General features: G+C 51.7%; 12 protein-coding genes across 12 annotated transcripts; 8 read left to right on the top strand and 4 right to left on the bottom strand.

Annotated features, from left to right (window-relative positions):
- Positions 1–612: 612 nt before the first annotated feature.
- PtrM4_017460 (membrane protein) lies at positions 613–2202 on the bottom strand (the record flags this gene model as incomplete). The annotated part of the gene is made up of 2 exons (XM_066103282.1): positions 613–1169; positions 1218–2202. The coding sequence occupies 2 exons, from the start codon at positions 2200–2202 to the stop codon at positions 613–615; spliced, it is 1542 nt and encodes a 513-aa protein (XP_065965484.1).
- A 79-nt stretch (positions 2203–2281) lies between these two features.
- Positions 2282–2554, bottom strand: PtrM4_017450 (uncharacterized protein; the record flags this gene model as incomplete). The annotated part of the gene is made up of 3 exons (XM_066103281.1): positions 2282–2385; positions 2439–2483; positions 2533–2554. 3 exons carry the CDS (start codon positions 2552–2554, stop codon positions 2282–2284), a joined length of 171 nt encoding a protein of 56 aa, XP_065965483.1.
- A 324-nt stretch (positions 2555–2878) lies between these two features.
- PtrM4_017440 (PpiB, Peptidyl-prolyl cis-trans isomerase (rotamase)) lies at positions 2879–4348 on the top strand (the record flags this gene model as incomplete). Its single annotated transcript, XM_001931622.2, has 1 exon — positions 2879–4348. One exon carries the CDS (start codon positions 2879–2881, stop codon positions 4346–4348), a length of 1470 nt encoding a protein of 489 aa, XP_001931657.1.
- Positions 4349–5183: 835 nt separating this feature from the next.
- On the top strand, positions 5184–5704 carry PtrM4_017430 (uncharacterized protein; the record flags this gene model as incomplete). Its single annotated transcript, XM_066103280.1, has 3 exons — positions 5184–5258; positions 5314–5512; positions 5556–5704. 3 exons carry the CDS (start codon positions 5184–5186, stop codon positions 5702–5704), a joined length of 423 nt encoding a protein of 140 aa, XP_065965482.1.
- Positions 5705–9676: 3972 nt separating this feature from the next.
- On the top strand, positions 9677–9946 carry PtrM4_017420 (uncharacterized protein; the record flags this gene model as incomplete). The annotated part of the gene is made up of 2 exons (XM_066103279.1): positions 9677–9820; positions 9872–9946. 2 exons carry the CDS (start codon positions 9677–9679, stop codon positions 9944–9946), a joined length of 219 nt encoding a protein of 72 aa, XP_065965481.1.
- Positions 9947–10617: 671 nt separating this feature from the next.
- PtrM4_017410 (ProP, Permease major facilitator superfamily) lies at positions 10618–12202 on the bottom strand (the record flags this gene model as incomplete). The annotated part of the gene is made up of 2 exons (XM_066103278.1): positions 10618–10653; positions 10697–12202. 2 exons carry the CDS (start codon positions 12200–12202, stop codon positions 10618–10620), a joined length of 1542 nt encoding a protein of 513 aa, XP_065965480.1.
- Positions 12203–13490: 1288 nt separating this feature from the next.
- PtrM4_017400 (uncharacterized protein) lies at positions 13491–14417 on the bottom strand (the record flags this gene model as incomplete). The annotated part of the gene is made up of 1 exon (XM_066103277.1): positions 13491–14417. One exon carries the CDS (start codon positions 14415–14417, stop codon positions 13491–13493), a length of 927 nt encoding a protein of 308 aa, XP_065965479.1.
- A 1683-nt stretch (positions 14418–16100) lies between these two features.
- Positions 16101–18345, top strand: PtrM4_017390 (E3 ubiquitin-protein ligase bre1; the record flags this gene model as incomplete). The annotated part of the gene is made up of 2 exons (XM_066103276.1): positions 16101–16442; positions 16492–18345. 2 exons carry the CDS (start codon positions 16101–16103, stop codon positions 18343–18345), a joined length of 2196 nt encoding a protein of 731 aa, XP_065965478.1.
- Positions 18346–19117: 772 nt separating this feature from the next.
- Positions 19118–19601, top strand: PtrM4_017380 (Spo12 domain containing protein; the record flags this gene model as incomplete). The annotated part of the gene is made up of 3 exons (XM_001931616.1): positions 19118–19260; positions 19317–19406; positions 19463–19601. The coding sequence occupies 3 exons, from the start codon at positions 19118–19120 to the stop codon at positions 19599–19601; spliced, it is 372 nt and encodes a 123-aa protein (XP_001931651.1).
- A 387-nt stretch (positions 19602–19988) lies between these two features.
- Positions 19989–20935, top strand: PtrM4_017370 (UreF, Urease accessory protein UreF; the record flags this gene model as incomplete). The annotated part of the gene is made up of 2 exons (XM_001931615.1): positions 19989–20142; positions 20199–20935. The coding sequence occupies 2 exons, from the start codon at positions 19989–19991 to the stop codon at positions 20933–20935; spliced, it is 891 nt and encodes a 296-aa protein (XP_001931650.1).
- A 1708-nt stretch (positions 20936–22643) lies between these two features.
- On the top strand, positions 22644–23206 carry PtrM4_017360 (CynT, Carbonic anhydrase; the record flags this gene model as incomplete). Its single annotated transcript, XM_001931614.1, has 2 exons — positions 22644–22749; positions 22806–23206. The coding sequence occupies 2 exons, from the start codon at positions 22644–22646 to the stop codon at positions 23204–23206; spliced, it is 507 nt and encodes a 168-aa protein (XP_001931649.1).
- Positions 23207–24065: 859 nt separating this feature from the next.
- On the top strand, positions 24066–24323 carry PtrM4_017350 (uncharacterized protein; the record flags this gene model as incomplete). The annotated part of the gene is made up of 1 exon (XM_001931613.2): positions 24066–24323. One exon carries the CDS (start codon positions 24066–24068, stop codon positions 24321–24323), a length of 258 nt encoding a protein of 85 aa, XP_001931648.2.
- Positions 24324–24440: the final 117 nt, after the last annotated feature.

Genomic DNA, 24440 nt, shown 5'->3' with positions numbered 1-24440 from the left:
GGTGCTCCTTGCGGATCGCCACCGAGGAAGTCTCAGACCACACGGGAGGATTAACGATCGATCTTCGGCCGATCTATCCTCTCGTATCTCAGCCGGAGCTCGACTCGTATTATGTGCAACGAGGATGCTTCTAGATGCTAACGTTCATACATTAGCAAGTAGTTTCAAATGCGCCGTCCAATGTGGCTGCCCGTGACAGAAGTCTTTTCGACGGGGCGTTCGTTGGGCGCTGAACCATGCGGCTCGGTGAGAAAAACCCGGCACTATATTGCGCTGCCACGAAAATAGAGTTTGCGCTACATTAACCACGTGAAGCTACTGTTAGTTTCTCTCAGGCCATGACTTGTGACGTCGCTAACGCCTAAGACTGGTTGTTTGACCGGAGGATATTATATGCCCGGGATCCTGACGGGGGCGGCATATAGTACGTGCACAATGATCCGGCAAGACTCCGGGTGTTACCACGAGGGTTCGGGACGACTCCGACACGCTTGTTTTGACTGCGTATGCAATAAGACTATTTATATAGGCGGCTTCGGCATCCGCGGACTCATCCTTACCTATAACATGGCATATAGTTTTGTCTTGACTGGCTCACAATGCAAGAATACCCTAGGTCTTCTTGTTAAACTGGTTCAACTTCTCTTGCACAGCCTTCTTCAGGTCGAAGCCTTGCATCACACTACCCCTTCTCTTCCTCTGCTCGATCTCTGCCTTTACTTCTGCGACGATTTCATCAATCTCAGCTTCGGGGTCGTCAGCGATACCGTGGAGAGGCATCTTTGCGCTGCTAAAACTATCGGTTGATTTTGTCCTAGCAAGTCGTTCTCTCCGAATTTCCTCACGTGCTGCCTTTTCAATTGCGGGGTCGTCATACGTAGGAGCTGCGGGTGACGCACGAGCAGATTGAAGCTGAACGAGCTGCTTTCGGAAAGGGAAGGAGCGTGAGAACAGTGCAAAGGATCCGGCCACGCCAATAAGAGTGTAGAAGTAGACGCGTGACCAAATTTTGATCGTGTCGGAGAAACCGAGCAGGATAAATGGCGCGACAACGTACGCAAACACAGTTTGCGTGAGAAAGACGGTAAACATGTCGTAGTATTTCTTAGATGGAAGCGGTGCTTTGCCGTCTGGTGTCATGAAAAGTGGGCGGATTAAGCGACGGCCGTCTATGTCGTGTCAGTATTACATATGTCTCAGCGTAATAGGCCACTTACTCTTTGCGGCAGTTTGCACAAAAGCCGCGAGTACAAATGCTAGGTAGTAGCCGGGATAGAAGCCGTGCCAAAAAGCGCTGGTTACAAAGGTCGCCAGTGTGGCTCTAAAGCCAGGTTTCTTGCCCTTTGGCGTCACACGCAGGTACATGTAATTTTTGAGCCATTGGTTCGTGTTGATGTTCCAGAATCCAAGATAGGCGCGGGCGTTTTGCGCTCTCTCAATTTCAAGGGGCTTGATGTTGGTGAGGCGATCCCATCTTGGGCGGTTGGTCTTTGGGTCAATTCCATTGTAGCCAATACCGGACAGGATGCACGATCCTTCCGACAAGCTCCAGACAGCGTAATACTTCATGCGAGTGGTGAGACCAAGCATGTACAGCTGCCAGATCCTGCGGAAAAAGTTGTACTGCATGTAATCATCGCCAAGATAGAAGGCGGGGTAATACCAGCTGGAGAATTTGATGAAAGCGACGAGCCAAAGAGTTCCATAAGCGCCCTTGATGGCAGCCGGCATACCGCTTCGAGGAATCTTACGCTTCTTACGCGTTGGAGGTGCTTTGGATGGATCAGTGCCCGGCGGTAGAGTGAACATGGTCGTGGTGATGTAGTTGCTGTACTCAGAGTAGTCAAAGGCTGGGCCTGCCATGAGAGCTGGGAAGAAGAAGACATAGCCGGTGTAGTCAAGAAGGCTGGGCATGGTTCGGATAGCGTGTTCTTGTTGAACATCAGTGAGTTCGGAATCAGGGAGGCGACCATCTTGCACGTTCCAGCAAAAGGCGGTAAGCTTCATAACCAGTACCATCTGAGCTCCTGTGATGTCCAAGGCAGACGGGTCGTTAACGGCCTGCCGATAGATGTGATTGACCGACATGTGGCCCATGAGGAAGACGAAACCTATCCACGGCATGTATGGGGAGTGAATCCGGGACGAGATGAGATAGGCACCACCAGCACTGATGAGGATGGTCCGCAGTCCACTCCACATGTCAAAAAGCCCGACGAGGTAGAACAGTGACACACTTGGATCATTAAAACGGCATTCTACGGGTATGGTATGATTTGACTTACCCGATTACGAACATGTTTTTCTTCCATGGTTCCTTGTCAGGTATCCTTTTCAGGACAGCAGCCAAGGGGTAGGACAGGTAGAAGGTGAAGATGAGCTTCACTATGTGGTCCGTCAGTAAGCAGGGGTACGTAAATTTAGTCATGGTAGCTTACGCTCATCTGTAGAGTTTCCAAGAATATTGGCCACATATTCAAATGCTTCATAGTATTAGTATACAAGACGACAGCTTGGTTAACTTCCACGTACGTGCGTTGATGTAGGGCAACATGGTGCCAAAAGCCAAGCTGATCTGATAGCAGATGCACGGGTAGATGGCGTAGTAAGCACGATTGCGAGTAAATGCGACGTTATGTGCAACCTGTCTGCATGATCGTGCGAGGGGTGAGGATGCAAATAACCGTACGAAGGTTGCTGGGGTAGGAAAGGTTGAGGGCGAAGATGACGTCGCGTCAAGGCTGGTGGGGGCCCGTGCGGTACATCTCATCGCTCAGTGGTCAACTTTTTCGCGACACCATCTCACGCGACGAGCGCGGCCACGAGCATTCACGGCGCATATTACCGTGCATTCACTTGGGCATTTCCGACCGCGACCATGAGTTCGACGTACAATCTCGAGCCGAATCCGACCGCCAAAGTCGTCCTTCACACCACCGCGGGCGACCTTGAAATTGAGCTCTTCGCCAAGCAGACGCCTATTACTTCGCGCAACTTTCTGCAGCTATGTCTCGATGGTTATTACGATAACACCGTGTTTCACCGCCTAGTCAAAGGCTTTATCCTGCAGGGAGGAGATCCGACCGGAACTGGACAGGGTGGAGAGAGCAGTTATGATGGCGAGCCTTTTGCGGATGAGTTTCATAGCCGGCTCAAGTACACCAGGAGAGGACTGCTGGGTATGGCAAATACGGGCAAAAAAGATGACAATGGCAGTCAGTTCTTTTTCACTCTGGCCGCGACGCCAGAATTGCAGGACAAGAACACTATGTTTGGAAGGATAGCAGGCGACACCATTTACAATCTGATGAAGATGGCTGAGGCCGAGATACGGGAAGGAAGCGAAGACCAGCCAATGTACCCGTCCAGAGTCACGGGGGCTGAGATCATCATCAACCCATTCGAGGACATGGTTAAGAGAGTCCAGGCGCCTGCGCGAATGGAAGAGACAAAGAAGGTCAAGAAGCCGAAGAGGAAGGCTGGCAAGAATGTGCTCAGCTTTGGAGACGATGCAGCCGACGCCGAGGCTGCCCCAGTTGCGAAGAAGCCCAAGTTTAACACCAAGCTTGTTAGTGCAGGAGACGAAAAGCCCGTAATAAAAGCGCCCAAGCCAGACATAGCCATACCCATCCGCAAGCCTTCGAGGAAATCACCACCAAGATCCCCATCGCCCAAACCCGTCCCCAAAGTCGACGCAGAACCATCGCCCAAGCCGAAAGCTCGCACACCTCCAAGAGAACTATCGCCAGAGTCGGAAAAGCGCGCAAAGCTCGACCGCGTAAACCAACAAATTGCAGACCTCAAGGCGTCGATGAAGCGCAATACGGCAATTCAAGACACAGGACCTACTAAGAAGAAGTCGTTATTAGAAGCCATGGTATCTTCGACTACCACAAGGGGGCGAAAGCGAGGTGCAGGGGGAAACGCAAAGGACGAACAGTCAGCATTGGATATTCTTTCAAAGTTCAAGTCAAAACTCGATTCTGCAGAACCGGCAGCAGCCTCGAAGATGGAGACCCCAGCACTACCAGAAGACAGCACAAATGGCAACGCCAGTGGCGATGCAAACGGAGCGGACGACGAGGAGGGTGCGTGTGACTTGCATTTCATAGTAGGTTGTCAGTCGTGTAAAGCCTGGGACAAGCAAGAGGAAGAAGAGTCGGATGACGATGCTGGGTGGATGTCGCATTCTCTCACTTTTGCAAAGGATAGGTTAGGCAAAGATCTTGAGTGGAAACGGAAGAATGAAGAGGAACTGCTTGTTATTGATCCGCGGGAGGAAGCAAAACGACACAAGGCTGAAGGCAAGGGGAAGAGGGAGTGGGATGGGAAGAAGCTGAAGGGTTGAGATCTGGGTATGCAGGTCATGACCATGTAGATAGACACATTCGCATTTTCTGGAATATGCCAGGCAACAGCTATCGAGATTTTGAGATGACGTATTAGGTGAGTAATGCTCGGTTGTGCCGATGTGCTATGAGCGTAGTTGCGTTGCGTTCAAGTGCGAGGACAATCTCTAGAGAGTATGCGCAGGCTGCGATCGAGCTATCGTCTGTTCCAAGGGCCTCGAACAATTTGTCCGAAGTGTCTATTTCCATGTCAACATCCTCCACATATTTCAAGTTTACCTCAACCCGTTCCTCGCATTTTCCAAGAGCCGTAGGCAGTGGATAGTCCTTTCTAGCTCACACGGCTTCACCAGGTATTGCGCCGTGTAGATGTGCAACTTCACTTTGCTTCTTAAGGGTTGCCCACACAAGCGGCGCAAGTGCGGGGAAGAAGAGTAGGTAAACCTGTGGTCCACCCTCGCTTAGAGTTCACCTTCACTTCTACTTCATAAGATAACTCCTACATCCCGCGTCTCTGCTTTCCTCCAACATCTTCTGCTCTTGTCAGCCTCCACACTGAAGACACTGAAGATCGCTCTCTTGATAGCCACCACAGGTTTCAATCTCACTCGCACAAGACTGTAAGTTGTCCTGTAGCCATGCCGCTGTACAGAGCCCTACGCTCCAGCTGTAGACTTTAGATGTAGCCGACACGGCTCGCCACCACGCTCTACAGCCGGCAACAGCTTATCATCTTACTCTTCTTTTTACCTATAGTTCCACACAGCCTTACCCTCCTATCCTATAAGTCCCGCGATTACTAACACAATCTAGGAACCGTAGCCCACCGTCAACATGGTCATCCAATGGAACAATGCGCAAATCACAGAGCGCCTTTTCATTGCCATGCTCGCTTCTGTTGACAACAAAGTACGCACCCAACCCACCTCTCCCGTACCCCCACCCGACTAACCAAACCCTCTAGATAAACATCTCCGAGGTCGCCCGTCTCTACGGTGAAGATATGACATACAATGCCCTGGAGAACCGACTCCGGGCCTGGAAGAAAGAAGCCACCGCTATGAAGGCTGCTGCATCGGGCCGCGAGATCGCCGTCAAGAGCCCCTCCAAGTCTAGGGCCAAGAAGGGAGAGGCGAATCCCACGAAGAAAGGCGAGTACCATTGTTTGTCTTGTGGGATGTTTACTAACGACAAGGTGCTGTGTAGGTGTTCAGACCAGTCGCGTCACCAAGGCTAGAAGCAAGACAAACACCCCGACCAAAGTCAAGGCTGTGCCCATCATCATCGTCGATGACGAGGATGAGCTTGAGGAATATGCTGAAGTAGGAGATGATGACGAGGAAGACTTCGTCTAGGTTGTGGGTGGATGTACGGAAGCGAAAGGACTTTCTTGCGGGATACGAAAAATGGAGTTTAATGGTATTGACGCAGAAAAGCTATTTGACGGCGTCCTGCGGTTCACTTGGGTTTGCTTTGTATGGACGGATTGATTGCGCGAAAGCGACGGTACTGATTCATCAGTGTCGATTCAGCGCAGGGTAATCTTGTGGAGTTGCATACAGTTTATCGAATGGACGCTTGACCTCGACATAGCGGTCGAAAATTTAGTTCAGTAGTCTTCAGCAATGCACATGTACTTGGGTTAAGTCACTTGTCATGCCTCCGATCGTGACTTCCTTCCTTTCCACCACCTCGTCCGTTGCTCCCTCCTTTCCCACCATTCTTGCCCAAGTCTCCCATCACATACACAGAAATCACCACCAACCCCATGTCTACCCAAACAAATCATCCAACACTCATCCATCTTCAACGTCACCCACATCTTGCGGCTGTGGTACATCCCTCGGAGCGGCATATGACATTGGCTATCCCGCATCCCATCGCTATACCGCATCATACCCATCATTCTCGCTCAGCCATGTCTACATACCTGTACATTTGCGTCCTGGTATTACTCCTACTACCCAAGGCCGCGAGCGCCCGTAACCTCCTCCACTTACCACTCACCAACATCAACAATACCAGCATCGCGAACAGCACATGCTGCCTCACACTCGGCCCTCCCATCAGCACTACGAGAGACTTTACCGCGGCCTCTACATTGACATCAGCTACGGACACTCCACGCCCCGACCCTGTCATACAAATACGTGATATGTACGCTTACCTACAAAGCCTCAGCACCGGGCTTGGAGCCGGCAGCTTCGACATCACCACTATCTTCACTACGGTTACTACTGTCACCACTACCACGCGTTCTCTACCCGTGCACCAAGCCACTTCGATAAAAATCCACGACTCGCACACCACAGCCATACCTACAGCCACAACGGACTCGTACAGTTGGCATACCGGAACCTCAACCACAACCAAGTCGTACAGTTGGCACACCGAAGCCTCAACCACAACCAGATTCTACACCTGGTACATCGAAACCACAATAACAGCCAACTCCTCTAACTGGCACACCGGAGTCCCGTCATCATCCCCGACCCAAAGCCTCAAAGACAGAGATGTAGACCCTACATCTACGTCTGTCTGGTTCCCGTCCCTCACCCTCGAACTCTACAACCGGGTAACCCGTTCCCACCCCTACCCTTACACCCTCCCTCCGTCTCCTACTTCAACGTCATATTCCCCCATTCCAACAACATCTGCGGGTGTGCAATCCCCCCAAACCGAACACGCAGATAAGAGGGGGAACGCGGATGTCAATGCAAAGAAAGCGGTCAAAATCCTAAGATCCATCATCCATGGCAGATCATACAGGAGAAAAGTTTTCCTTTTTGTATACATCATCTGGTGCTGCGTTGCCATTGCGATTTTGCTGTCGATTGTGGTGGCAGCTACTATGTATTTGCGGAGGTGGTCTCGTGCTCGTGCGGAGAAGAGGCGCGATCTTGAAATGGAGAATCGGGAGGGTCAGGGTGAGATGGAGGGCAGGGTGGAGGGGAGAAATGGGGCTTAGGGGAAAAGCTAGGACAGTGGGTTTTGGCCGGGAAAGTTGCCGCTGTATTCTGTTGATAAGGGTGGTTGAGCTGTTTCTGGGATTGACGTGGGCGTCGGTTTGAGGGCTCGTTTCTGTGTTTGCTCTTTGGGTCTTTTTCATCATCGTTGTTGTTCATTCCTACGTAGTTCTTGTAGTCCATTGATTATATCACACTTTTTGTTGAGAAAGAATGACTCTCTCAGTCATGGCATGTAAGTGTGTCAATTGCTAACTATACAAAGCTCGGCTAATATAGAGCGGTGTGGGTCATGTGACTTAGCGTCCTCGTGACAGGTGACCGGAATATTCTCAACACTCCCCCATAAGCCGATCAGCTGTACCCACTACTTTGTATAGGTCTTGCAGTCGAAGCTTCTTCTCCCTTTATATGCTTCCACTGAACGCCTTGCATGCACTTTCCAACACTCCCCCAGAAGTGCCTTGTCAACAAGAATGAAACCTCCCTGTCACCCTATAGTGGCCGTTACGTTGCGAGTCCCTCAAGTAAAGTGAGGTATCGGCCGAGTGAAGAGTTGAGGAAAGAAGGTCGAGAAAGAAGGTCGAGAGAGAAGGTCGAGAAAGAAGGTCGAGAGAATTTTCGCGTTTGAAAATCAAGGTAGAATCGATATCACCAACATACCGACTCTCCCTCGACTCCTACGTGAGAGTCAGCGCTCCCTCAGCTTGGTACTCCCAGTACTCTAGCTGTGTACGCTCTCCTCTGTCCCAGCGCTCCCCCAGCTTGGTACTCCCAGTACTCTAGCTGTGTACGCTCTCCTCTATCCTAGCGCTCCCCTAGCTTAGTACTCCCAGTACTCTAGCTATGTACGCTCTCCTCTCTTGTTGTCCCCGCTCCGTTCCTCCGCTCCTGCCTCCTTGTCTGTGTCCTATTCAGGGCTCCAGACCCTAACACCCTTATTCTCCCCCATCGTTATATAAGCCTTTGCTTCTTTGCGTTTATTTAACGAAATCCTTTGGAAAGAAGATAAAAATCGATCGAGAAATCGGGTGGGGGTAGGTGGGTAGCGTTCGAGAGAGTAAAAAAACTTCGAGCACCGTCAAACGGTAGGTTTTCGAGTTTAAGGAATTGAAAGTAGCTGTCGAACTGTAGCTACTAGTTTAAAAAGAAGGTCTCGAAAGGTTACTATCGATAGGCAGGCAATTCGAGTTGTTTTCGGAAGAATCGATGGTTACCGTCGGTAGGTAGGTATTCGAATCGTTGTCAAAAGGTTGGTTGAAAAGGGATAGAGCAACCATTGCTCTCTTCGACTCGCGCGTCGGAATTGGGTATAACTCGCCCAAGGTATCTTCGAGACGCTCCCAGCTTCTCCGGACGATAGTCCATTTTTCTTCGGACTTAATACCCTTCGCGGTAGCCAGGGCGACGGCCCAGTGTCTTCAGGACTTAATACCCTTCGCGGCAGCCAGGGCGACGACCCAGTGTCTTAGAATATAGAAGGCGACGACCTCCTGGGTTGTTCTGGCGTAGACACGCATATACCAGCTTGCTGCCCATATCGAAGAAACGACACTCCGGACACTCACAATGCACACGCAAGCGCGTAAGCCGGGCTCATAACCTGTTGAGAAAGAATGACTCTCTCAGTCATGGCATGTAAGTGTGTCAATTGCTAACTATACAAAGCTCGGCTAATATAGAGCGGTGTGGGTCATGTGACTTAGCGTCCTCGTGACAGGTGACCGGAATATTCTCAACACTTTTTCTTATCTCGTATATCCCTTACTCTCCCTTTTCCGCCCAGCGATGTGTCTTCCAAAATCGAGTTTGCGGAGGCGGTGACGGAGAGTCAACCCCTTTTCTAGTCTTTGTATTGCGATTTTCTCGGGTTTTCAAGGGGGTGTGGGGGTGTGGAGTATATGTATCTCAAAAGGTGACTCTGTATCTAGAAAGTCTACCGCCTACTAATCCGTGCTTAAATGCTAATATAAGAAATATAAATACTATAACGGGAGAATTAAACAGTAGATAGATACGAAGATCCTCAGAGCTAAGGACTGTTAGGCCTTCGCGCTTGTCTAAGACGAGAAATTGAGTGCTCAGAGGCAGTGATAAATAGTCGGCCCTTTTCAAAGGTAGAAGGTAGCACGGTTGGTAGGAACTTGATGCAGTCTGGTGGCTCTCGATCGCAAAGTTGCTGCGTCGAGAAATTGATGCATAAATACGCGCCTTGCCGTTCAGATGTTAAACTTTCTCTTTCATCCTTCCAAGGTTTCTTCGCTAACTACCTATTAAGTCTAAGCCTTCAACGTCTTCCCAGTACCGTTCAACACCATTCAGCTACCGAAAGCTCTATTCCCATAACCCTTACCGATCACCATGCACGTCCTAAAAGTGGTAGCGACAGCCCTACTATACTTTAGCAGTCTCTCTACTGCCCAAAGACCGGCGCGAAGCGCAGCTTGCTTGGACTCTTGTAGTAATGGTTCGGGGGTTGGAAAACCTTGTTTTTGGCAATGCCGCGTACGTTCCGTGCTTTTGATTTCAAATGTTCAAATTTGTTAACAGATATAGGGCGGGCCTGAGGTTCAAGGGACATGCAAGGAAGGAAGTGCATTTCCAGGCCGTGACTTCCAATGTGGTTCTTAGGGTCTGGTATGGGAAGCTTTGGAAGACTGGGATGTTGGGGACATGGTGGCTCTGATGAGCGAGTGTTCAAGTAGAGGTTTCGGCGTACTTGGCGAGGAAACTTTTAGAATACTTCTTCATAAATGCCAATTGACCGTGCTGTCTACAATGTCTAGTTCCTTCCCATCTCTCTTGGCACAGACTTCCTCCCCACGACCGCACCATCCTTTCTACCCCCCTTCCCCCGCCATGCCCACCCACTTCTTCGCAAAATCCTGCGCCCCACCCCAACCGCCCTCATCTCCTCACTCACCTCACGGCCCTCACCCGCCGCATACAAGACTAGACTAGAGAACCACTAAACTGCAAACAACCCCTTTGCTTTTCAACGTCCAACACTCGACACTAGACCTACTTCGCAGCGAACCGGCTCTTCGCCCTCAATCTCGCCCCAAAGAAGAACAAGACATAAACCCCAGCACTACACCCCGCCGCCAATCCCGCCAGCAAACTGACCCCCCTCCCGACGCCCAAGTTATGAAACAACGGATACGAAAAATGAATCGCGCCCGTCGCAAGCGCACTCCTCAAAAAGTCATTTCCTGCAAACAAACTCGCCGCATACTGCGGATACACGAGCGGCAAATACAGAAAGATACATTGAATAATCAGAAAGATGCCGATTGTCGTAATCACAATACCGATACAGGATACAATCCAATGTACGTCTTTATTAGCCGTCCACCCAAAGATAAACAGCCCCACGGGCACGAAGAAGGTGACGAAGAGCGCGGGAATGAGACGTCGTTCTGGGGCCCCGAGACCATGGAGTCGGATACTGGGTTCGACGCGGTAGCGGATATACCACCAGTACCACACTATGCTGAGCACAACACCGACGGTGACTGACAAGAAGGTGAGACCCAGTTCACCGAGGTTGAAAGCGTACATCTCGTTGTAGACAAGTGGGAATGCTTCGAAGAAGGAGTAAAAGATGCCGTAAACGATAGCTGTGTAGACAGCCGTGAAAGCGATACTAGGATCCAGAAGCATAAGTTGGAAGGGACGCCAGAGGGCTTCGACGGCGATGGCGCGCGGCGTGAGATTTGCTTGGTCGATTTCAGATTGGCTTTTCAAGTGCGCGTCGCCGGTGATGCGGCGGAGGCGTTGGGCGCGGCGGAGGAGGATGGTCGACGTGGAGGTTTCTGGGAGGAAGAGGAAGAGGGCGAGGAAGATAGGGCCGTTGAGCCAGAGCATTTCCCACAGGGACCAGCGCCAGTTCTTTGCTGCGACGCTGAAGCCGCTGATGATGGGGCCGAGCGCTGGACCGCATGTTGCTGCAAAAGCCCAGAGGGAGAGCACGTAGGGGAGTTTGATTAGGCTGTACATATCTTGTAGGGTTGCGCCGCCGGTGGCGAGACAAGGGCTTCCGAAGAATCCTTGGAGGAAGCGGAGGACGATTAGTCCGGCGAAGTTGTCGACGAGAGCGGAGGGAACGATTAGGATGACGAAGATGGCGTAGGAGATTATGTATGGTGGGTTACGGCCAATGATAGGGATTTCGCTCAATGGCGAGAAGAGGAGTGGTCCGAGACCGTAGGCGAAGACGTACATTGATAGACCTAGCGACGCGGCACCAATTTCCACACCGAAGCGCTCCATGACTCCAGGTATACTGGGACTGTAGATGGCACTGCCCATGTAAACCCCCATGGTGTACATCAGGATGAGGAAGAGGACAATAGCTTTCTTCCCGAAACTCCAGTTCTGAGGATTGGAGGCATCATCGGTGTCGTACCAGTCTACTAGAATTATTCCGTCGGTGAGTATCTCAGGCTCCAGAGGTCGGGTTGGACAACGCTCTACTGTTGCTAGTGAGAATTGCTGTTCGAGATCTGCCTGCGTTGTCGATTTATGCAGCGCTGTCCGTGTTCCGACACGGGAGATCTGTGTCCGTGCAGTGTGCAGTGTCCTGACCGTCTGTATCTTTTCCAAGTCACTGGTAGTGTCGTCTCCGCTCTCTGACGCTTCTTCGATGACGGTTTCCGGATCTGGATAGCATACTTCTTCTGTGGCTGGCTCATCTTTTTCAACTTGGGTTACTTCAGTGACTTCTGATATATGACGCTTCGGGACGGGTCGAGAATGTCGGTTGTAAGTGTAAGCTGCTGGGATCACGAAATCGGGAAGTTCTTCAGGGTACTTGAGGGTTCTGTTGTTTGTGAGATATCGGAGGATCTGGCCGATTGGCGCGTCGCGTATCAGAGCCGACACCATTTCGGTGGCTGTAATGATCCCAGTACTTATTCACAAACGCGTGGTAATGTGAGGGATGGAGATAGATGTTGTAGATGATGAAAATGTTTGAACTGAGAAAGTAGCAATATACCACGACCTCAACCCATACTTATCCTTACCAGCACTCACCAACGTACCAATATCCGTGCGCACATGAACTTTGTAATCCCAAATCTCACAAACCACAATTGACTTTACAAATCCACGCACCAAACATGTCGGCAACAGATCCTCTACTGCGCTTTCGGCGTCGGCGATTGGCCCGTGGAATTCTACCGCAACTTAATTTCACAGCGTCAACATGAAACGCATGTCGACTTTGCTGATTCGGGAAGTAGGAATTTGTTGGAACAACGAGGAAATCGTGCAGGACATGCTTTCTAATCATGGCTTACTCACACAAAGCGGCAGCCGCTAGTGGACTTTCGGAGCTTAGCCGGTCGCAAGGGGTTTAGCGTTCAGCTTGATCATTAATCTCAACTCTAATGTCATGTTGGAAACATGACTGGTATACAGCCGTTGTTGAACATGGCGACATTAGTATATAGTCATTAAGTAATCGTTGTTTCCACAAGCAGTTGTGTCGACGCTAGTGCCATTGCAAGGAACTTCGTGCAGCTCGCATATCCCGCTTTGTCAGCCGGAGCAAAAAGTGCAGCACCTAACCCTAAAGCTCCCATCCTCGTACCCTCAACCCATCTCATCTTTCTGCATCAACCTCCCATAGCCAAAAATTACAGCCCTTTAATCCGCAAAAAAAAAGAAACACGATGGACTCGCGGGGAATCGAACTAAGCAGATTGTTAGTACGACTGTAACCTTATCTTGAAGGTGCGAGTTGTGACTTACCCCCGGACCACTCCCATGCTAAGGGAGTATTATACCACTAAACCACGAGCCCGATAGGTTGTTTGCTTGAGAATTCAAGCTGTTTGATGAGAGACAGAGAAATTAGTTGTATTACAATGTTGGTACAAATGCGTGGGTGTGGGGAATTGGGCTTTGGGCCAAGCGAGTGTGTTGTGCGGTCGACTATTTGGGCCGGCCCCACAGACCGCACCACGATAATGACATTACTGCTGCTTATGCAGTTTTTCTTTCAGGTAAGTTTAGAATTCACATCTTGGGCAATCAAAAGTATAGGACTCCAACACCAGGCTGAATATGACTGTATTTGAGAGCAGCTTCGCATCTGCCATCTCAGTATCGAGACTGTGGAATCTATGGGGTATCATGCTTCTTAATCGTTTCGTCATTCACACCATCGCTACTCTTGACCCCAAGTATCATCATCACCAATCTCCCCAATAATTTCCACGCCCTGCTCTGCTTCGAAAGCGACCTGCTTGTTCTTGCCTCGCTTCTTCTTCCCCTTTCCATTCTCCTTGTTCGCCGTACCATCAGGGCCCAGCGGGTTTCCGTCTTCATCAATGCCAGCAAGCTCCCTCTGACGTTTCCTCTCCAAAGCTTCTGCTTTTGCTACCGCAATCTTCTTCGCGTACTCAGCCTCAAGATCGGCCATTTCGCGCTTGATCTCATCCACATTGGCAAACGAGTCCTCGGACCTGTTCGCTTTCTCCAGATACATGTTCCATCCTCCCGCGTTCATTTCGCAGCGGCCTTGCAGCGCTGCCTTGACGCCGTCGGGGTTCTCACGCTCTTCGCGGGTGAACTTGGTTTTGATGGAGCGCCGAGTGAAACCGGGGAACATTTGCGATATCATCTGGAAATCCGTACCAAAAGATCTGAGGCCTTGGTAGAAGAGCTCCGTGAGTTCCATATTCCATCGTCGACCTTGGCCTGGTAGGATAAACTCGTTGGGGAACCGCTTGTTGTTTTTCATGAAGCTACGATTGGTAAGGCGTGCAGTAATGTCCTGGTCTTCGGTAACGACCATCTGATCGATCTCGCGAGCGGCGTCGCCCTCAAGATCAATGATTCCAGCTTGAGGTATTATCTCCAAATTACCCTCTGCGTTCAGACGGACGTTTTCGAACTCGGATTGCGCAGCCCGTTGTGCCCCTTGCTCAGCCAATTCTCTGTCCGCTTTTTCCTGCTCGGCCCTGGAAGCTATTTCTCGGGAGTCCTCCTCTCTGCGGCGCTGCTTGACTGCTTCCCAGTCTATCGTGCGCATCTCTCTCTCTCTCGTAGAGAGTTTTCCCCAATGGACGTGGCGAGCTGCCAGAGAGTCCATGTAGGTGACATCGGGGTCGATGGTCTGATCTTCCGCATCAGACGGGGTGGCCTCGCGCGGCGGTCGTCCCCTTCTCTTCTTCTCCCTTTGTGTGCCCTCTTCGCCTTCAACACCATCTACTTCATCGGCCTCGGGAGTGGGCTGCCTCCTTTTCCTTGGCTTCGGTTTGCGACGTGTGGCGGCTGCTACGATATCGTCTGCGATGCGTCCGACCTCTTCCTCTGTTCCTTCGACGATCTCGCTACTCAGGGCGCCTTTAGGTTTCCGGGGCTTCTTGGCTCTTTTTGGGGCCGCGGGGACTTCTTCGCCGTCCTGTGTGGGTGCTTCGGTGGCTTTCTTCTTTGTGCGGGACTTTATGCCAGGTCGTTTTCTCGTGGGTTGTAGCTCTTCGTCGTCTTCAGCTTCTTCCTCTTCCTCCACATGATCTGCATCTGCGTCTGCGTCCGCCATGGCATTCTTCTTCGCTCGGGGCCTGGGAGGTTGGCGAGGCTTCCGGGTAGACGCACCGGCAGGGGTTTCCGCGCCGCCATCTTGGGAGTGGTTCACCGATATCCACGGCAGTTTCCTTCTGTTTCTGGGCTGTGGGAGAGTCTGGTTTTCTGCAGGAGTCGGGGCAGTGTTCGCGCCAGGTGGTTGCTCGCCGTCTCCATCTGCTGTTGCCGGCGCACTCACAGGTGCAGTAACTTGGACCTCTTGGCTTGGCTGTACGGGGGACTCTAGGCGGCGCCTCTTAGGTGACCTCCCTGCTTGGACTTCATCTTCGAGGTACTGTGTTGTGAGGCCTTGTGAGGTAGAAGGCTGGGCGGCACTGGCTTCATTGGCTGCCTGCGTCTGAACATTCGGGTCGGTGGGTGCAGGGGTCCCGGTCGCAGTAGCAGTGGCAGTAATAATCGACAGGTCGGCTTGAGCAGTGCTATTTACGGTCTCTTGAGTCGCGGCAGGCGTGGGCAGCTGTACGGCAGGTGTCGAGTCGGCGGCAGGCGCATTCGAGGTCTCGGCTTCGGGTTCGGCTTGCGGGTTGGGCACTTCGGCAGTCGATGCGGGTATCTCTGATGCCGGTGCAGGCGATGATGCAGCAGGTGCAGCAGGTGCAGCAGGCGGAGCGCCTGGTCTTCGTCGTGCTGCCTTGGGTGCAAACTTCTTGCTCGTTGTATTCTCTGCCCACGTCTTAGCGGCGGCGCGAGCACCATCGCATGGGACGACTCACTATTAATAGAGAAACTAAAGGCCGCCGCTGGTTTGGGCGCGGCAGACGCCTGGTTGGCACCCTCCTCGGTCGACATGACACACTGGCTACGTCGAACGCCAATATATGGCCACTGTCACTCTCCTCACATTTGGCGGGGCACGTAAAAGTCGCAGATTGACAGAGAAGAGGAACGGGTCGCGTTCTCAAACACAGACCATCTGCTAGCGCGCCACTAGCTTGATTACCTAACGGCAACTAAAGGAACTCTCTTCGCTCAACGCCCACCGTCTCCTCACCCACGGCCTCACACGACGTTCGGACCCCCTCCTGTTACTTCGCCGTCACCCGTCAAACCACGTGCCCCAAGTCGCTCCTTTATCTCGCTGCAGGATCTGAGAGCGCGCGCGTTTTCAGTGCCCTCACACCTCGCCGGCGTCACCTCGATGAGGCTCGAAGCCAGGACCGTCGCACCCCCATCGCTTGACGCTGTCAAGATGGAGGACCGGAAGCGGCCCATCACTGACGACGCTGCTCCTCCTGCTAAGAGGCAAGCGTTGACTGCCAACGGTGCTCGAACTCACCCAGAAGCTGACACGCCGTGGAAAGATGACATCGAGGTTCGCCCCCCGATTACCAACCGCCTTCCTCCTCCGCCCACGGCGCACACACTCGCTGACACTGCGATTCTACAGCTGTTTCAAAAAGATGCCATTCTGCGCCAGATGCGCGAGTACAAACGCGAAGCCAACATGGTCGACGAACAACTGTCTGCTCTGAAAATACGTTCTCAGTACCACGATGACCATCTACGGACAATAGACGCTTGGTTTGATCAGGTCAGTATACCCTTGGGATTTGATTGAGGTGATGCTAATTGCTTTTTAGCTTATCGATGAGATCAAACTCCGAGGGTCTGGTCACCTGCCTGATGCCAATTTCACTCCCTCCATACCCGCTACGCTCCTGCGGGAGGACAATCAGACATTCAAGAAGCATTTGTCTAACCGCAGGGACAAGATTCTTGCTTGTCTGACTGATCTCTTTTCAAAGTATCCTCAAAGCAGTCCAGAGGTAGCAGATTTGCAGCAGAAGCTTTCAGACCTTCTGGCTATAGAGAAAGATCACGTGGTCCGACTACAGCAAGTCACGGCCGAGAAGGAGCAGTTGTGCGATCAACTAACTGATGCCACTCACCGTTACCTCAGGTCTGAGAAGAAGTGTGATCGTTTAAGGAGCGCTCAAGTCCAGAGACTTGAGCAGCAAGCCGTTGGTGCAAGCGCTGCTGTGAAAGAGGAGGCACCATCTGCAAGCAATGGGACACAGGCAGCCAACGGCACTTCACCGGGGCCTATCAGTGAAGAACTGGAAACTGCAAAGAACCAGGCCATAGCTGAGGCGACCAAGAGAAAGGAGCAGCTTGAGCAGATCGAGCAAGAGAACAAGAAGCTTACTGAAGAGGTCTCAGCATTGAAAGTGAAGCTCACTGGGCTGTCTGACGATGATTACGCCAAAACGGATCTCTTCAAAGCCATCAAGAGCCAACATGAAGACGTCATCAAACGCATTAACAATCTTGAAGCCACCAACATTCAGCTACGAGAGGAGGCGCAAAAGTACCAGGCAGAGCGAACTGCATACAGGATTAAGGTTGACGATGAGGTACGTGCGACCTTGGCAGATTCTGCAAGCCACGTTTCGCAAGCAGAGGCAAACTGTGCGCGCATTCGAAACGCTCGAGATGAACTCCAGACTCAGAAGACTGTTTTGGAAGCAAGCCACAAGGATGCCAGAGAGTCTATTGAGCAGTCCAAAAAGCTTGCCAGCGCATGTGACCTTCGGATCGCCGCTTTGGAGCAGGAATGTGCGCGTCTACGAGCACAAATTGCGGAGGACCAGGCGTCAAGCGAACAGGAATCCCCAGGATTGGATGACTTGACACCAGAGCAACTGCGCAGCAAAGTCTCGAAGCTTGATAGCCAAACTAAACTCTTGAGCACAGAACTCCTGGGCATGGAGGAGGCATGGAAAAAGGCGCATGGGGCTGCAAACTCGAAAATCACCATCACCGCCACTTGGGAGGAGAACATTGCCAAGGCGAACGCGGACAAGGCCAAGGCAGAGCAGAAGTATTTCGCGGCTATGAAGACCAAGGGAGAGCTGGAACAACAGGTTCGCATTCTGCGCGCTCAAACTAGCAAGGCAACCGAAGTTGTAGCGCAGTTGAAAGAGGCGGATACTCTCAGTCGGTCACTAGTAGACAAATTGGAGAAGCAGACTGCGGAAATGCGATCGCAGATGGATGACTTGTCCATTACGCACCGCCAACTGCAGCAGAAGGTTAACGAGAACGCCATTACATCCGAAGGTCACATCAGTCAGATAGCAGAACTGAAAAAGGTGGTTGAAACTAAGGACGCGATGTGCCTTGCCGCCAAGCACGCCCAACGCGAATCGGAAACGGAGCGAGATAAGCTAGCAGCCCAAGTCACTGGATTGGAGAAGCAAGTGCAAATTTACAAGAAGAAGAGCACGGCCAACCAGAGCTCTGAGGTTTCGACCATGGAACTGTTGATTCAGTGCCAGATCTGCAAGAGCAAGCTCAAGAACACCGTCATCAAAACTTGCGGACACATGTTCTGCGATCAGTGCGTCCAAGACCGACTTACCAACCGAGCGAGAAAGTGTCCCAACTGCGGCAAGGCGTTTGGCAGCAACGACACAATGCGGGTGCATTTGTAAGGCGTCTTCATTTGGGGGAGTCTTTTTTTATAATTTGCCGGCACGTCTGCCCATGTATATCACCTGCGTTTCTTTCGAGTACCCTTTTTCCAGATTTACAGTAGCGTTGACGGGAGCACTATTTGGTGGATTGGATATGTTGGCGTTTCGCGGATGGCCTTTGGCCGCGTTCTACGGCGTTCATGTTCGCGTGGCAGCGTAAGACTATGTACGATCAGAGAGCGATGTATTTCCAGCATGTTCGGCTAGATGGGCTAGCTTTCACTTGGCAGGACGTGTGCGGGCAAGAGAAAGTCGACGAATTCTATGGAGCTCGGGTCAATGGTGGTCAAGGGATGAATGCAATCAAGATAACGTCAAGGATTCCAAGGTTGTGTGCCATGCAACGTAATGTAATAGTGACTCATATCTGAAGGCGAGCAGGTGGTGTTGGCCGGTTGGCCGGTAGACTAACCAAGACGACTCGTATGAGCCAACCAAGTAAGAGACGTAAGCCAGAAGGGAAGGAAAGGCGGGGCCTAGAGGCGCAGGGAGCACAAAGGTAGGGTTGTAGGGCTGGGATGCCAGGGTGATTACGTCCAGTGCGTTCCTGTGCGTGCCTGTGTTGCCCCGTGCGACCGGTTAGTATACACCCTTGTCGACTGACGAGTATAACCACGACGACCGCGCACGTAAAAGCAGACAACATCACCGACTCACCTCGCACTACTCACCTTGCCCTTCTATTCAAGCCATCAATCAAGTAAAGCTACCGCCCTCAGACAGTAACACAATGTCTCCCAACGTCCTCAGCGCCCGCTCCACCAACACGCAAGTCAAACCCACGTCGTCACCAGAAAAGGCAGCAGAGAAGGATGTTAAGAGTCTCGCCTTCCACCGCCAAGTCCTGCAGTCACGCATGAAAGATGGCGAACAGTAAGATCCCCCAGCGCCTACAAATAGCACACCACGCTAACACCCTTTACTTGTAGAGAGCAAAAATTCGTCTCACCCTCCGACGACATTATGAGCCCTGCGACGCAGAAACTGCAAGCTTTCAAGACTAAGCACGCCATGAAGAAGTATGTCGAACCACCATGCACAATTATGAGACTAGGAGGCTAACTGCTTGGGATAGGTCGAAGCCTCAGCTGCTGTTTAAGAAGACGGGTGCTAAGAACTTTGAGCCGTTGAAGGATGGCAGTGCACTCGTGTTCGCTGATATTCCCAAGAAAGTGGCGCAGACGGATGAGGGTGGAGATGTCCAGGTTGTGTGAACGAGTGGGGTGGGGTGTGGTGATGATGGGATTTCCTTTTTTGAGGCGTAAGCGTGGTTCTTGTATACCCTTTTTTCTTTCACGGCCGCATTGGTGCCGGCATGACATGCTCTGAATAGGTGGAGCTGGATTCTTGATCGAATGACGGAAAGGATTTCATGTTACGATTATCACGAATGGGAATTATCCACGACGGACTTGCTCGACTTGTAGCATACGATGAAATGCGAGATGAGTTGAATGGAATTGCTTCTGCGTGCCATGTAGTAATGTTATACTATATTAAGCATAAGCGCTTAGATGGATACTCCCGTCTATGTTGGGAAATGTCGCCAAGAAACACACGTCGTACGCCTCTCTAGCTGCATCCACCGCTCGACCCACACGATGGCACCACCACATCCCGATCAGCGCGTTCTATGCGTACGAGACGAGGTAGCGGAGCTCGAACGACGACTACGTGATGCGAAAGCGCGGTTGAGTCCAGAATGTAGAGACGCGACATCGACACCCTCGTCGGCGGTGACGGGTGATGCTACAGGTACCGTTGTCGCATTGCCTACTCGTCCCTGTCCCCTTCCATCTGACACCTCGCAGCAGCCCTCCATGCTCTTCTCCTCCTTTCCGACTCGGCCCTACCTCTAGGTTCGTTCGCGTTTAGCAGTGGCTTGGAGTCTTATCTTGCGCATCACAAGCCGTCGCCGCCGTCGGCCTCGCAGGTACCGGCGTTTAACACGTTTCTCTGCCTCTCGTTGTCGACACTTGCAAGTACATCGCTGCCATATGTACTGGCTGGATATCGCAATCCGGGTGATATCGAGACGCTGGATAATGACTTTGACGCGAGTACACCGTGTACGGTTGCGCGACGAGCAAGCATAGCACAAGGACGAGCATTACTCGCGGTATGGGATCGGAGTTTCCGACCACAATATACAACCCAGGACGGCTCCGACCCAGCGGACACGACACCAGCATTAAAGGCGCTCGCAACCTTTTCCGCCGGACTCCGCTCCTCGGAGCACATCAACGTGCACCTGGCCCCGCTCTGGGGTCTCGTTACAAGCATCCTGGCCGTCCCGCTGCAACAGGCGGCTTACCTGTTTCTATTCTCGCACGCGCGGACGGTGGTTAGTGCGGCGGTTAGGGCGAGCGTCATGGGGCCGTATCAGGGGCAAGCGGTGCTTGCCAGTGGGGAGCTGCAGGATAGGATACGCGGGTTGGTGGATGAGGGGTGGGAGAGGGGGGTTGAGGATGCGGGACAGAGTGTTCCGGTTATGGATCTTTGGGTGGGGAGGCATGAGAAGTTGTATTCGAGGATATTCAATTCTTGATGTTGTCAGTTCTTTGAAGACTGAATGGCCTGTTTCCAAGCCAACCAGGGTGACTGACTGGTTTCCGATTGTTGCTCTCCCGCTCGCTGCTGAGCTAGTGGAGTACATAAGTACACAACTGCTTGTTCGGGACCAGATCGACGCAAGCACATGGGAATCGTACGATAATGGTTGCCAAGGTCGGGAGGCCCCCACCCACTACATTGACAGACCATTGCTCAGGCCGGCAGTGTGAAGATGACAAGAACACATCAAGAGAATCGAGAGCAGCTTTAGTAATAACTTGCAACCAGACTCAAAGCAGGAGGTCATAGTCCCGTCTCCTTGATGCCCTTTCCCACTTCTCTCACATCTGACTCACCCAGATTGAGACAGTTAACGGGGTGGATGGATCAAATACTAGACCCACATACCTTATACAAAGCCACGCAGAAAAGAACCCGAAAGACGGATTCCCGGGCATGCTATCACCAAGTCGTAGGGATGCATGCCGTCTCTTCGTGAACTTCGGTTTGGTGGTCTATGCGTCAATGCCTGGTCTGGTTGGTGTAACGGACGGGCCGAGTCGCTTCCAGCACATGCTCAACTCGGTCTAGCACATGCTTGTGGATGAAACGATGCATTGGTCAAGAGCCGCAGGTTGTCGCGATCCGCTCGTCAGTCAATTAACCTTTTCTGACATGTCAGTGTGAGTGTCAAGTCAAAGTATATTGCCTGCGTCGTCGGTGACAGCTAGCAAGCACCCCAATTGCAGCAAGTTGTAGTGCGTGTGGAGATTTAGTTGGAACCTCAGACGCAGCTCAAGACGACGCTCGAATTTCACGCTTTGTAATGATTTTCGCTCTTGCTTGCAAAGAGGATCGACGATTGGGGTTTTTCGATGTTGCTTCGATCACCAGTGCTGACTGTAATTCACGTCTCGAAAAACGGCGAGTCTGGCGGTATACAACAAACGCGCGCGCTCCGATCGTGAGATGTTCAACTCCATAATACTACAAACGCAACCCAACCGCTCACGGAAAGCCCGGGTGCCCTCGGAAATTGCCAGCACTCAGATTTTCCCAACCTCAAACCCGGCGGCGGGCTACCCATTCAATGCCTTGTTCCGCCAGGGATGTGAGGAACACCAATGCCTTGGCCATGGGTGTGAGAGCACGCAGCACGCTAGAAAGACGGACACCCGCGAGCCCCACTTTTCCTCACAATGCCCGAAGCCTCAGGACCGCTAGCCGCTTCTGAAACACGTGCAGCGTCAAGCTCGCACGCAGGGTGCGGAAAAGGCGTGGGAGATGGAGATGGCTGGCGTACAGAGTGTCGCATGTGTTGTGGATGAATCAAGGCCAGATGTATCAGTTGGGCAGATCAAGTGGCAGGCGTTGTAAGGTCCAGTGCTTGGACTGGGGGGGAACTGTCACAACTCTACACACGGATGCTCGCCGCACCCCCCACTATGGTTGCAGGATTGCTGCAGAGGGGGGGGGGGGTGTAGGAAGGGGTGTGGATATAAGAAAGCCACATACGCGCGAGGGGGGGTTGTCATTGTTATACAGTATAAGCCCAGTCCGCCAACGAAGTCTTTTGACAGCCATCACAAGCACCATCAGTCTCTCTCTTTCACACTCTCGCTTTCTTCTTTTTTTTTGAACAGGTGTTGCATTTACGCACACTCACATACATTTACATATAGACGTATAGACGTATTGCCAATATGCCTACACATGGAGAACGCAACATGGAGCAAGGCCAAGAAGCCTACTCCGCTCATTTCAACCAAGGACACCTCCAACTTCCTCCTACGCAAAGATACACGATTGGTTAGTTCTCCTCATCTCCCTCTCCGCAATCCTTCACCCATCTGACACCCCCCCAGTAACCTGCATGGACGCCCGCATCGACCCCACAGCCGCCTTCGGCATCCCCCTCGGCGCCGCTCACGTAATCCGCAACGCCGGCGCCTCCGTAAAAGACGCCTTCCGCAGCATCGTCATCTCGCAACAACTCCTGGGAACCCGCGAAGTCATGATAGTAAAGCACACATGCTGCGGCATGATGACCTTTGACAACGAAACCGCGCGTGCCGTGGTGCTGAAGAAGCGAGGCGAGATTGCGGCGCAGGAAGTTGAAAAGATGGATTTCCAGAGTTTCAGGGATTTGGAGATTCAGCTTAAGAAGGATGTACAGTGGTTGAGAATCAAGGCTATTGAGGAGAACATTCGGTTTAGCGGGTGGATATACGAGGTTGAGACTGGGCGGACTAAGAGGGTTTTGTAGGTGGTGGTGAGAGGAGAGAGGACGGGGGTTGGGCTGGTGGGATGGGCATGGGGTGAGGGTGTGTGAGATGATGGCGTGGTGATTTCTTGTGGGAGCATTTTTTTTCTCTTTTCTTTTGGGAGTTTGAGGGATATGGATGGGGAGAGGTATGACAGTGCTTGTGCAACAGGGTTGTACGATTATACCCTTGAAAATGATATACGTATATTTTCCAACTGTCTCGGTCTACTGAATGCCTTCCAGGTCGTGTTAACGCGAAGGCGTGCCATTTCACAAGTGAACTTGTAGTTGTAATCCGTGTGGTTTTGTGCGCATGAACTGTGAAGCTTGTAGTCACGACATTAAGTAGTCTATTGATCGATAAGAGTGATCCTAGAGGGTGTCTGGGAATGATGAATCGTAGTTGTAGTCATCTCGTGGGATTTGAGGGTAGTAGGCCTGTATAATGGGGTTGAAGCTTCTTGATACGGTACGGACTTGTTTATACAATATTCTTTGATGAAATCGGAAAGTTTGCGACGGTTGTGATGGTCAATTGTACGAAAGAGAGGGAAGCTGCCGGAGATAGCGGGGATAACGCTGACAGCCACCTTACCACTTGCGGTACAGCTTATCGATTACATATGCACGACCTCCGCACCTCAACCTCCGTCGTTGTAAACAACAACACAGCACTTCAATCTACGTTCAATCTGATATTGGCAGATGACTTGAAAGAATCTTCGGTCCTCAGAAATCTCCTACGCAGCTTTTCGACGACGGAAACCGGATGCGCCAGATTCGCCACTCCTGAACGAGTAGACACCATACATTCCTTGGCTTGATACACTTTTTTATACACTTGTCTCCTGAACTCGCTATGATGACTGAGAACACAACGCTCTGTGGACTGCCAGATGAACTTCTAGTCGAGATCATGCAACACCTCAGCATAATTCGCTCCGATAAGATACAGTCGTTTCACTTCCAGAAATTCATCTCAAGGGACCGAGAATCCGAGAATCGTGCTCGTCAGCTGGCACTATACAATCTCTGTCTGGCTTACAAGCATGTACGGCGCATAGCTACTCCAATACTGTATTCTTCCTTCACAGGAGCTGCTGATTGGAATCAGTGATCGGAATGGTCTGGTCTGGTCTGGTCTGAGGGTACAGACCAGACCAGACCAGGTGCTTACATAAGGACCGGTCCGACCAGACCGGTCCGACCAACAAGACCGCCAAGAATGAGGCTG

The sequence above is a fragment of the Pyrenophora tritici-repentis genome, chromosome 1, assembly GCF_003171515.1.
Source record: "Pyrenophora tritici-repentis strain M4 chromosome 1, whole genome shotgun sequence".
NCBI lineage: Eukaryota > Fungi > Ascomycota > Dothideomycetes > Pleosporales > Pleosporaceae > Pyrenophora > Pyrenophora tritici-repentis.
This window is presented reverse-complemented; position numbering and strand designations above follow the sequence as displayed.